At 35.0% G+C, this 13,670-nt stretch overlaps 2 protein-coding genes across 3 annotated transcripts in view; one reads left to right on the top strand and one right to left on the bottom strand.

Moving 5' to 3' along the window:
- The window catches only part of LOC138320513 (centaurin-gamma-1A-like), a 45,400-nt gene extending 38,846 nt beyond the window's left edge, over window positions 1-6,554 (bottom strand). The window contains exon 1 of the mRNA XM_069263523.1: window positions 6,247-6,554. Within this exon, the coding sequence (XP_069119624.1) occupies window positions 6,247-6,421 (175 nt within the window). The 5' untranslated portion in view covers window positions 6,422-6,554. The remainder of the gene's footprint in view (window positions 1-6,246) is intronic.
- Window positions 6,555-6,578: 24 nt separating this feature from the next.
- LOC138320514 (costars family protein ABRACL-like) lies at window positions 6,579-12,304 on the top strand. 2 transcript variants are annotated; one of them, XM_069263526.1, is made up of 4 exons: window positions 6,579-6,666; window positions 7,380-7,462; window positions 9,789-10,009; window positions 10,977-12,304. In XM_069263526.1, exons 2-3 carry the CDS (start codon window positions 7,396-7,398, stop codon window positions 9,986-9,988), a joined length of 267 nt encoding a protein of 88 aa, XP_069119627.1. In that variant the 5' UTR covers window positions 6,579-6,666; window positions 7,380-7,395; the 3' UTR covers window positions 9,989-10,009; window positions 10,977-12,304. The 2 variants fall into 2 exon arrangements, with proteins under 2 accessions (XP_069119627.1, XP_069119626.1); XM_069263525.1 differs by having other exon boundaries at window positions 9,789-12,304.
- Window positions 12,305-13,670: the final 1,366 nt, after the last annotated feature.

Genomic DNA, 13,670 nt, shown 5'->3' with positions numbered 1-13,670 from the left:
GTTCTTATCTACGAAACTATCTATATATAGAGTGCTTGGTTGATTACATCACATGGAGAACTCTCTCAATCTGACCATGGAAATCTCTACCTCACCATATATAGCTAGCTAACAAATGACGGATCTACTATCACAATAACAGACTTGTCATTAGACATTCACATTAGACACAAATTTTGTGCACTGTATGCTGAAAATGCACATGATGAAATCAGAATAAACTAGAACTGTCGCCAGAGTGGACAACCAATACCCCCACTGCACAAATTTAGTAATAACTCCATTAATAGGGGACATATTGCAGAACCCTATATAGTTTACTCATCTCCCCTTTATGTCAGAGTTCTGTGTACCAAATTTTATCAAAATCTGTCAAGTACTTTAGGAAGAGTTCGCCGGACAAAGTTGTGTCTACAGACAGTTGAAGAACCGGATTCCAGTATACACCTCTTAACTTCGTTACAGGGGTATAACAAACAATTTGAATATCCAAGATGAAAACATGCAGTTTCATTATTTATATTTATTGTAGGGTATGTGATATTGAAGATTAATTTCACTCTTTATAACGTTATAGAAATTAAAGCACAACACTTAACCAGTTTACAAAATTTGCTCTACAATGACTTCCTGCTGCTCAAGTTTATAATCTTGAGTGTGGTCAGGACATACTTCAGCCTTCGAGAGCTTGTCTCTTCTAGAGCATCTCTGTATGTTCACATCTTAAATGCCACTGATCTGAATGGGTTAAACATACATGTTGCTTTCTTTTGGTGCATGCATCAACCATGTTGACCAAGTTACAGAATATCAAAAATTTCTAAGGAAGTTTTAATATCATGGACATGTAGCTAGGATATAAAAAGAAATACACATACCTATACATACAGATCTATACTCAGTATGTGAATGGAAAGTATTTAGCTGCCAGCGATATTTCACGACCCAATAAACACAAAAATCTGATAAGGTTAAAGGTCAACATAATTGCATAAACTATATCTTGTCTAGCGGAGGGTTCTATTCAGCGAATTCTTGGTTCAATTCACTCAAGTGTATTTTTTCAGTGTATACATATATATACCTTATATACAGCTGTCTGCAGTAAGAAGCAGTTTATAATTGCCAACTCAACATTTTACCATATTAACAACATTCTTCTCAATTGTAATGAATACCATACCTTGATGAACATACATATAATGAATGAATTTAGCATATTGTCTTTTAACTTATTCATACTACAAGGAAGCTGCCAAACCATAGCCTTTTCATGGGGAAATTTAACATTTCTGAACTAGAACTAAGGCTAAAATTCCTATTTGTGAGCTGGTATGTTACACAGTCCAACAGACCCAATTCTTCCTAATTACCAGGGAATAACCTGTTTATGTCGACATCCTCAACAGTGGTAGTCAGCAACCTGAAAACACTTCACTTCCTCAAGGGTTCCACCCTTAGATTGGAAGCTTATTAATATATACTGGTTAGTGTACAAATGTACCTGTAACTCAACAAGAGATGTAACCATAAATTGGGAGTTATCAGCCAATTTATTAATATAGGGTACTTTCCATCTCTATACAGAAGTAGAAATGAGCCCTTAGATTGGGATTTACCAGAGAATTTATCAATAACATGTACAAATGTAAAACTTCATTTGAACTGTTACCATTTCAGGACTGGGTTGCATTTAGCTCTATATATTTAAATATATTGTCAACATTTATCAACACTTTTTCATCCTATAAGATCTATACCACTTAGATTTTAGAAGCATTAAAAATTATTTGATTAATATACAAATGCAATTGTCAAAAGGAAAATGTGTCACAGCAATCGACCCTGAAAGCAATTTATCTACTACAACTTCGCTAGAAGTACTTCAATAGTTCATAAGTAGCCATATATAAGTATTGAATGCATACAAGAATGTCTTCAAGTGGCATGTCAAATTTTTGACCTAAATGTGTTGTAATAACTCCCTTTGCTCATAATACAAATCTAAAATATTTTATCTGATTCAGCATTTTTTATCTTTTGTTTATATTTCATGTCTATAGTTAATGTCTAGAGACAGCACATCTTTTCGAAACTGATTCTGAATAAATTCTTAAATCTTAATTTGTGAGGGTATACTGTACGTAATAATGTATGTGGGCAGACATTTAATCTAAAATCAATGAGATACTTCCCAACTATAACTATAAATTGTATTGCGTTTTAGACATTGGAAGTGAAGGATTAGTTTCAGCTGAAGGTATAGTGGAGTTACTGGCTGCTACAACCGGAGGGTATTCATGTACCAGATGCTGCCTCAGAAAGTAAATCAACATAATGATGAGAATATAGAGTCAATATAACATGGATTGGAATCTTGTCAAGATAATGATGAGAATATAGAGTCAATATAACATGGATTGGAATCTTGACATATCCCAACAGAACTTTAATAACATGGCAAGAAATATCCCATTATGACACAAACAATAAATATTCCATGTGATTTTATGAAATAGTTTTCAATGATATGATGAATTAGCTAACCATAGATACTATTTTTTCAAACCATTGATCTACTAGCTACGACTGTTATGCAAGCCTATATGACATTTAGTAATATAATTTGTTATGGACTGAATAAGGCCCTACAGTGGCTGAATATATATTATTCCATAGAAATTGTTTTAGATTTTAGATTTTACTTAGAATTTATAATGGGCTTTTATTTCGAATTGCTAATATACTAGCTTCATATTGTTTTTATCTCATTAGTAATATGTCTACACGCTGAGATCCAAACTAGTCTGTTGTTTCCTCTGATATGGGGGGGGGGGGGGGGGGGGTAGGGGTAGGGCCTGGGGCTGGGGGGGGAGGGTAGGGGTAGGGCCTGGGGCTGATATACAATAATATGTAACACAATAATACATATTATATCTTAATCAACCTAACAATGAACATATAGCACAATACACCTCCCAACAAACCAATATACTTCTAGTCATGAGGTAACAAGTGATAATTAGCTTCATAACATCAACACAACATCAATATAAACAGTAGCTCTCTTTTAACATGTTTCCCCCAAACCCACTACGTTACTAATGGCACTCATGCTTATACTAGCTGTACATGTGGGCATTTACAGGTGCTTCTGTTCGTTACTCCCTAGCTACATGAATACTTCACACATCCATTATGTAACGTTGGCATTCACACTATATTCACATGTTCTACTATATACCATTATCAGTACACTTATTAAACATAATAATATTAAGTTGCCATGGAGATAGACTCCAAGTACTGATTATGTATCACATATATGACTGTTGTAACATCATCACATCATCATCATCATCATTATCATCATCTGAATTCTTTATTCCTCAAAAATATATGAGAGCATTCATGCAGATGATGAAATGCAACCAACAACCATTAATGGAATGATTATGTACCCTGGAATATAAAAAATAAAAATTGACAAAACGAAATGAATAACTCAATTAGCTTTATCTCAATTAAAAAAAAAATCTGTGTGTCTTGTGTAGTAGCAAATTCTCCAGTTGATCCTGATCTCCTAAAGATGGTAAAATCACTGCGGCAAAACAGATGATCAACTGGTTACAAGGACTCTGTGGTGTCATTTCTCATCTGTTGCCATGGATCTCTGTCAAGAAAACTTCATTATGATAGTTCCCAAAATGGTCACTTCTTTGGAATTTCTCCAATCAAATTCACCTTTATATGATTAGGACCACAATGATTCATCATACTTTCGCTTTGATGCAGTTTACGATCCATTATTGCATTTCAATTAGTTCATTTTCGGTTTGATTCTTCCAAAACACATGAACATGCAGTTCTAAAGATTCATTTTGAACCATGCAGTGTCAACACTTTACACAGATGAGTGATCAAGTGTCACTCAGTAATCATCGAAAGCTGAAATGTTGTCATATATGTTCCATCACAGTTCACTAGACATGCATGCATGCAAAGTATTGCAAACTAGAATAATACAGAGATAACGATTGCATGTTGCTGACAAAATCATCCAATCAGATGATATGCTTTATAATTACACAAGTACAGCTAGAATGGCATTGCAAGAGTTTTAATAAATACTGGCTCAAACAGAAGCAGATTAAATGACCTAATTTTGAATCAACAATCAAAATACTGAAAACCCAATATCATAATGAATAGTGAACTATATGAATTGTTGCATGTACCTCTACATCCCTGATATTACAGGGGTTACTTTCACTGGTGGTATATACACCTACTATCTCATAGTAAAACTGTAGGCAGTTCAGGAGAAAAAACATGACCAATCACAGGTCTGAAGACACTTCCTTTGAAGATTACAGATAGGGCAACATCCAACTTCAAAGCAACACAGTCTATAGCCACAGTACCGTTTATGCAATTCCTAGGTGTACATCAAAATATCAAAATTACCTGTGTCTGCAGGTGCCTGCGATTTTACTATGAGATAGTCCAGGGGTGGATATAATATGTGATAGTAATGGAGTATAGAGGATGGTATCTCTATTAAAGATTCCAATATTCAGACAAATATGACCCACCAGCCCTATTTATGTTATGATATAATAACTTCTTTGCATCTTTAAATGCAAAAAGGAAAATATGGATCAATTTCTGTCCCACTGGACTGGTAAGATGTTTGATACAAACAAATTAGCTAAAAATGTTGTGACACATGCATGAGCTGATTGATTTCCTCTAATGTCTACTTCAAGTTCAGTGAAAATATTTTTGATATTACAATGAATATCAGAATGAAATCACATATAGTTTTAGTAACTTACAACTATATCTGAAAGAAAACTGTTGTGATCATGAATGCATGGAGATGTCCACTGAAACAAGGTGCGGGCTCTTGTTGAGGTTAAAGGTGGCTACTTCTGGTATGATACCACACCTGAGCCTAAAGGTGACCAGGTAATACAGGACATGGCTGTCAGTTTGAGGTGTACTAACTAGGGAGTTTGATGCCCCGTCAGCATTACATTACCTCTGATTATGTGTTTACACATACAGTCAGTTGTGTATATATATATTATTTATTCTGGTATGGATGTCAACAAACAGATATAGTTAGTGTATGCACACGTATTCATGGCATTTGACATTTACTGTTTTAATGATACACATGTAAGCTTTATTGATTTTATATACAGAGAGACTGAAACTTAAAATCAATCATTCCACAATTTCCCTGTAGACGTTTTCTAAATCCTACAATTTTTATATTAATCTAGTTTGTGACAAATAATACATCAGATAAATGTTATTCATTCCTGACTGCATAATTTGTTTGGTTTTATCAAACAATTACAATACAAATGATTTTAGCAGTGCTTTTTGTGGCAGAACTTATAACCAGGTTGATCTGATGATCCTTCACCCCTTGGTAGCTCAACATAGCAGAATGTTGGTGGAGATCAAGTTTTGGATAATTGCGGGTCCTAAAATTGAAACTTGTCTCTTTGTCTCAAAATTAATTAACTGCATTTTGATATATGTGACCAAATCTAACCTTCATGGTCTTTTTCTTGGATACCATGTTATCGTTAGAATAGTTAGAATTAACAGGCCAGGGTCCATTAAGGTTTTTAAAACCCTGCGTTGGCAGCACATTCATTCGAATCATTGCAATTTTCAATATACATTCAAAATTCACATTGTTCTTTTAATATATTAATTTTTTATTCAACGTTTATTATTAAACTTGACAAAACAGAACTGTCACCAAAAAAACAATAAACATTTGCCAAGTTAACATGCAAACAACACTTTCTCCCGCAACGATTCATGCAAGATTCGACAACTGCAGATACTGTATGGCCACATTGATTAGAAATGCAGACACTGATTAGGCAGTCAGTGGGGAAATGGGTGTAGTAGCTTCATGATGCCTCCTCACATCACGTGTTTCAAGTTGACATCTACGAGTGGCATTTCTTCTTGTGCCTAAAATCTCCTCTAATACTAATCATAAGAGATATTAACAAAACAACGATGACATTCCTGTCAAATTCCACAGCATAATTGAAGAAAATTCATTCGCCGGCTGCCGAATCGTATGACCAACTTCTGCATGCATTTGTTTACAAATGGCTTCTCTGCCTGCTCCACTGTAATTTACAGCGTGTTGTTGTACTAAATTAATAAAGGAAGACTGCATTCATGGTATAAAAAGATGATGATACATACCTTCTATGCAGACGACATGCTCCCGAATCTGCTGCTGTATTAACGGGTCAGGGATAGCATCTATTAAATCATAAATAGCGTAGATACTCGGGTGTACGCTCTCGAATCGCTGGATCTCCTGACGGATAGCCAGGGAATTACTTAGGTATGGCTGCATCGGACTCCTCGAATTCATTGTCGAATACACATTCTATCATCTTTTCCTTACTATTGCCATGTTAGAGTTATCCTATTATGATAAAATTAAAAGAATTTCACCAATAATATTCCATTTTCAGTCGACAACTTCAAGATGGCTCTGTAATGATGCGCATGTGCGACTGTAGAAAAGTTTACATGCGCAATCTTTTCACGCTATTTCCGGTTTACTTCCTGGTTAGGGTTACCGGCGAATACACAGTCGAATACACAACGTTTCATGTAAGTTCTAATACGAGTTTACCAAAATTATTTTTTCACAACTAACCCACAATCATACTATTTAGTTAGTTAGTAAGTATATTTTTTGCGAATACGTCGTCACTCCACGCTGAGTTAACCAAAATCAATGATCTAATGATGTCATAGAGTGTTCCATGGGCGTATCGGATTCAGCAGTGAATTTCACATTTCAAATTGTTTGCAATAATAAATCTATGTAGTGTCCATAAATCTGTACATAATGATAAAAAACTGAAGAAAAAATATGAAACGTACACCAATACACTGTACATTGTAATTCATCTCATTTAAAAAAAAAACTTTGTAAATTAACAAAGTCATAGACATACATTTTTATGTATGTGTCTTACTGCAAAGTCATCTAATAACAGAGCCATTGTCATGTGTGTCATACAGCAGAACTATTGATTCTGTGTCTTACAGCAAAGTCTTAGCCCATGGGTCTTATAACAGAGACAAAGTTATGTGTGTCTTACAGCAGAGCTATTGACTCTGTGTCTTACAGCAAAGTCTTAGCTCATGTGTCTTACAACAGAGCCATAATCATGTGTGTTTTACAGCAGAGCTATTGACTCTGTAGTCTTATAATTGTGACCCAGGTCATAGTATGGCAGCCAATGACATAATAGTGTCAGTGTTTTAAAGCAGAGCCATATTTGCTTAATTAATTAACATTTTGTTTTTCATTTCAGACATTTAAACACCACTATGAATGTGGCACATGAAGTGACACTATTGGTAGACGAGCTGAAGCGTCTAGGAGCTGACAATAGGAGTAAGTATGGGTCACATCCAACAACCATTCTACTATGTTACTTTATCAACTCTGTGTACCGAAAATTCTATTTAAATTGAAAAGAACATTTAGAATACATGTATGTACTATTGAAACAAGAGCCCCATGGACAAAAACAGTCATTTGACTATTGATAAAATACAACACATTTGAACTATACAAAAAGTAGAAAAAAAATCTTTGTATAAAATACCAAAGACCAAATGGGCTAAAAATGCTAACCTTTTCTTCAACGAAGAACTAAGAGGCCTAGAGACCTGATATAAGGCCTGTGGCATGCTGGGATGAAGGGCTTCCAAGTTTGTTCAAATTAATGACCTTGACCTTCATTCATTGTCTCGGGGGTCAAATAGGCTAAAATCTTTAAACGACTTCTTCTCAAGAACCAGTAGGCCTAGAGACCTGATATTAGGCCTGTGGCATGGTGGGATGAAGGGCTACCAAGTTTGTTCAAATAAATGACCTTGACCTTCATTCAAGGTCGCGGGGGTCAAATAGACTAAAATCTTTAAATGACTTCTTCTCAAGAACCAGTAGGCCTAGAGACCTGATATTAGGCCTCGGCTGTGGCATGGTGGGATGAAGGGCTACCAAGTTTGTTCAAATAAATGACCTTGACCTTCATTCAAGGTCACCGAGGTCAAATAGGCTAAAATCTTTAAACGACTTCTTCTCAAGAACCAGAAGGCCCAGGGTCCTGATATTGGGCCTGTGACATTCGGGGATGAAGGGCTACCAAGTTTGTTTAAATAAATGACCTTAACCTTCATTGAAGGTCACCGGGGTCAAAAAGGCCAAAATCTTTAAATGACTTCTTCTCAAGAACCAGACGGCCCAGGGTACTGATTTTTGGCCTGTAGCATGCTGGGATGAAGGGCTACCAAGTTTGTTCAAATAAATGACCTCAACCTTCATTCAAGGTCACAGGGGTCAAATAGGCTTAAGTCCTTTAAACAACTTCTTGTGAATAACTAATAGGCCTAGAGACCTGATATTAGGCCCGTAGGATGCTGGGATGAAAGGCTACCAAGTTTGTTCAAATGAATGACCTTGACCTTCATTCATGGTCATAGGGGTCAAATAGGCAAAAATCTTTAAACGACTTCTTCTCAAGAACCAGACGGCCCAGGGTACTGATATTGGGCCCGTAGGATGCTGGTATGAAAGGCTACCAAGTTTGTTCAAATGAATGACCTTGATCTTCATTCAAGATCACAGGGGTCAAATATGCTAAAATCTTTAAACGGCTACCTTGTATTGTGCTAATAGTCAGATGACCGTTAAGGCCCATGGGCCTCTTGTTAATTATTGAAAAAAATAGCATATAAAGATTTTAGTCTATTTGACCACTGTGGCCTTGCTTGAATGAAGATTAAGGTCATTCATTTGAACAAACTTTGTTTCCCTTCATCCCAGCATTCTACAAACAAGATAATGAGGTCTGTAGTTCTATCAGGTTTTCACAAGAAGTTGTTAAAAATACTCTATTTGACCTCTTTGACCATGAATGAAGGCCAAAGTCATTCCTTCATTTGTGCAACCTTTCATACAGCACACTACTGATCCAATATCAGGACTTTTGGTCTTGATCAAAAAGTTGTTTAAAATCTTAGTCTATTTGATCCCTGTGATCTTGAATGAAGATCAAGGCCATTTTTTGAACAAAGTTGATAACCCTTTATCCCAGTATGCTACGACGCTTAGGCCTTTTGGTCATTGAGAAGAAATCATTTGAATTAATACCCTTCTGGTCAGATGATCTAAAAATTAAGACAACTACTGTTCAACAAATCACCAGTTTGAAAACAATTTTGATTTTCTATTTCTTTTGGAAGCATTAGAGGGATGTAATTTTACCTTAGTCAATAAAGGTAATCCACATAAAAATGACTGATAGATAGCCATTGTTGTTTTCAATAGTTTTAATATTTAATTTATGATTGTTTCTTCAGAAGGAGGATATTTATACTTTAGTCTATTAAATTATGCCCAATTTTTTCAATCTGTTTTAATCATTGGTGGCATTGGTTAAGGTTCATCTAGTAGTTAATTTCAATGATTCTTGACGATGATCAGTACAAAACTACTCTGCATATTCTTTTGAAAAAGATGCCAAAACCTTGCTTCATACCATCCATGATGATGAAAAAGATGAAATTTTCTATAACCATCAAAGGATCTCCTTGTGTAGTTTGTGATAGTGTATACATGTAATCTCAAAGAAGTATTACATAATAACATATTCTTTTATTTTTTGTATCATATATATATATATATATACATTGTATATATGCTGTTTTTGTAGATGCCGATGGAAACTGTGTGGTGAAGTTTGGTACTCTTTTTGCTGATGACAAATGTGCTAACCTGTTCGAGGCCCTTGTAGGAACTCTTCGGGCAGCGAAGAAAAAGAAGTACATTACATATAAAGGAGAAATGCTACTCCAAGGAGCTCATGATGACGTGGATATAGAACTTTTAGTAGAGAGCGTACCAGCACAATGACGACGTAACTAGACATAGCATGTAATTTCTGTGTATAACATTGTACATGGCATTAAGTGACAATACCAAAGGGTTGATGTACTTTATTTATTACAATATCACCATGTGTTAAAAGCACTAACACTGTGCAATGGCTTATGTTAACGATTTTATGTGAGATTATACATTAGTGCTTCCATATTGAGAGAGGGGAGATAACCAAACAAATTATTGTGATAACACACTACTGTTCTTCATAGCTTTTATGTTGAAGTTCGCGTATATCTATAAAGTGGGTTAAGTAACCAGGTATTTTTTATTTATTGTGGTTTGTAATAAAGTGAGATAGGTAAGGAGAATCAAAAGAACCTGTACTTGTCATGGAAATATCAAACAAAACCAATAACATTCTTCCTTTTGTAAGTGTACATAAATTAGTATATTCTAGGTTAGTTTTCTGCCATCTACGAGGGTTGGATCCGAGCAATTCTCCATATGATCTCATTGTATTAGTGTGTTCTGTGTAGTGTAAGGTTCATACCACAGGGACATGGCACTAACTCATAACCTTTCAGTACACAAGTTACCAGTCCTTATATTGTGTGGGTCAGAATAGGTGCCAGTCCCTTGTGTGTATATAATCTGTGGTATCAATGACTTACAGGTACCAGCCTTGCCTATTTCTACACAAGGCTGGATACTATGGATACATATTTTGTTTCACAATAGATTTACTGTGTAGAAGAATAGATATACATTTCTATACTCGCATCACTCTAAAATAAGTGGTGACGAACACTCATTAGAAAGGCTTGTATAGATTTTATTTTTACTCTGAGAATAATTAACAATCATAGCAAAACAAAAATGGATATTTTTTCTTATGCAATGTCCTATAAATCAGGATATAAAGAAGTCAGAAGGAAGCAGTAGGGCCTATTTTATATTGCTATAGCAGCTACACAATTGTTTGAACATGTATATAAACACACTCACCTTTTTGTTTCAGATGTACCCCAATAACTTAAAGTTATACATGATGGAAACCTCCCAAAGTGTTTTAATAACAATGAGATTTGAAACTGTTTAACATACAATGTATAAGTTTTTAAAACTAGAATTTGTTGTTGAAAGAAAAAATTATCTATAATATTTTTTGTGATATAATTTTGATTGATCCAAACAAATGTGTCCCCTCAACTATACTTATTGGCATCTTACATGCGTATTGGATCCAATATGGAATGTAGAAAGAGTTAATACTGGGAAATAAATGTATCAAAATTTTAATGTATACATATGTAATGTAACTTTCTTACACATGTTTCAGGTTGTGTTACTTATGTAGAGTGACAATCTAGTCTGACTTACAAATACACTGTAGCATCGAAAGAATGAGGAAAATTTACATAGCCATTGAATGATGTTATTGTAAGATAAGAAAATTTGCTCTCATTGAAGTTTTAGAAGTAACACATGACTTTATTGTGTACACTCAAACCTGCCTTAATGACCACCTCTGTATAAAGAACACCTGCATATTAAGACCACTTTCTCAAAGGTCACTAGGCTACATAACTAACATTTTGTGTTGGTTCTTTGGGTTGTCTGTATAGACAGGTTTGACTGTACTTTGTATACATATGGTGCAGAGCATTTGAAATTTTCATTTTTTTTTTTTTGCCATTTTAAGAAAATGCCATGATATTATTTGTTGTTGGATATGATGGTGCAATGTTTGAAAATATTGTTCTTGTTGCACAGTTGATTTTTTGTGAGATATACAATTTTAGATTTTTTGGGAACAAACATATTTATATTTTTGATAAGTTTACGATCCCACTTGATCCTGATGTAATACAACCCTGGTACCCAAGTGTAAAATAGTCCAGCAAGCGTTTGTAATCAGAGTAACATTGTGTACTTGTACATGCAATTATTGTTTTAATGTTCATACATGTTCAAACCATTTAACATTTGTGTTGCAATTTAGACCATCAATGAACATCTATGGTATTTCAATTGACCGTTTTTGGAATCTTTATAAAGCTGATACCAGTATCATATACATGTATAAATAATGTGCCTTGTTTGCAAATACTCTCAATGAAGATTTATTTTTGATGTTCTTTTCAATTTGGCAACAACATTTCCACAAATTATCTCCCTTCTTTATTCCATACCATACCCATTAAATGGAAATCTAGATATGATTTAATCTAATGGAGTTGTATGCATGATGCCTGTAGCTTTACTTATAAGTTTGAAGTTTTCACTATCTCAGGCATTGACAATGACTGATGAGTTAGACTTGCAATAAATTTTTGAATGCAAAAATGTATATGTTATGATTTTTTTGAGTTGGTCTTTGAAGGAAATAAACATATCAACTGAAAGAAAAGCCTGTTTTAAAGTTTAATTAGATCACTCAAGATGAAGTCTCATGTGACCTATCATATTCTAATCTCCTTTTGTCCATGCATCATATGTACATAAACAATTTACATTTTTGACTTCTTCACTTAAACTACTGTAAACTACTGCAGCAAATTCATTAAATTTTTCACAAACCTTCCATGGCGTAAGGCAAACTGTGGGAGGGGGGTGTCTTTACCAAAAAAAAGAGAATTTTTTGATCAATTGATCTTGATCAATATAGGAGTGTTAATGAGAAATGACAGTCAGGGGATATAAGGACAGATGTTAATGAGAAACTGACAGTCAGGGGATATAAGGACAGATGTTAATGAGAAACTGACAGTCAGGGGATATAAGGACAGATGTTAATGAGAAACTGACAGTCAGGGGATATAAGGACAGATGTTAATGAGAAACTGACAGTCGGGGGATATAAGGACAGATGTTAATGAGAAACTGACAGTCAGGGGATATAAGGACAGATGTTAATGAGAAACTGACAGTCAGGGGATATAAGGACAGATGTTAATGAGAAACTGACAGTCAGGGGATATAAGGACAGATGTTAATGAGAAACTGACAAGTCAGGGGATATAAGGACAGATGTTAATGAGAAACTGACAGTCAGGGGATATAAGGACAGATGTTAATGAGAAACTGACAGTCAGGGGATATAAGGACAGATGTTAATGAGAAACTGACAGTCAGGGGATATAAGGACAGATGTTAATGAGAAACTGACAGTCAGGGGATATAAGGACAGATGTTAATGAGAAACTGACAGTCAGGGGATATAAGGACAGATGTTAATGAGAAACTGACAGTCAGGGGATATAAGGACAGATGTTAATGAGAAACTGACAGTCAGGGGATATAAGGACAGATGTTAATGAGAAACTGACAGTCAGGGGATATAAGGACAGATGTTAATGAGAAACTGACAGTCAGGGGATATAAGGACAGATGTTAATGAGAAACTGACAGTCAGGGGATATAAGGACAGATGTTAATGAGAAACTGACAGTCAGGGGATATAAGGACAGATGTTAATGAGAAACTGACAGTCAGGGGATATAAGGACAGATGTTAATGAGAAACTGACAGTCAGGGGATATAAGGACAGATGTTAATGAGAAACTGACAGTCAGGGGATATAAGGACAGATGTTAATGAGAAACAGTCAGGGATATAAGGCAGTGTTAATGGACAGTCAGGGGATATAAGGACAGATGTTAATGAGAAACTGACAGTCAGGGGATATAAGGACAGATGTTAATGAGAAACT

Source organism: Argopecten irradians, chromosome 4, assembly GCF_041381155.1.
Source record: "Argopecten irradians isolate NY chromosome 4, Ai_NY, whole genome shotgun sequence".
In the NCBI taxonomy this organism is placed as follows: Eukaryota; Metazoa; Mollusca; class Bivalvia; order Pectinida; family Pectinidae; genus Argopecten; species Argopecten irradians.
The sequence above is the reverse complement of the archived record's forward strand: the minus strand, read 5'-3'. Positions and strand labels throughout refer to the sequence as shown.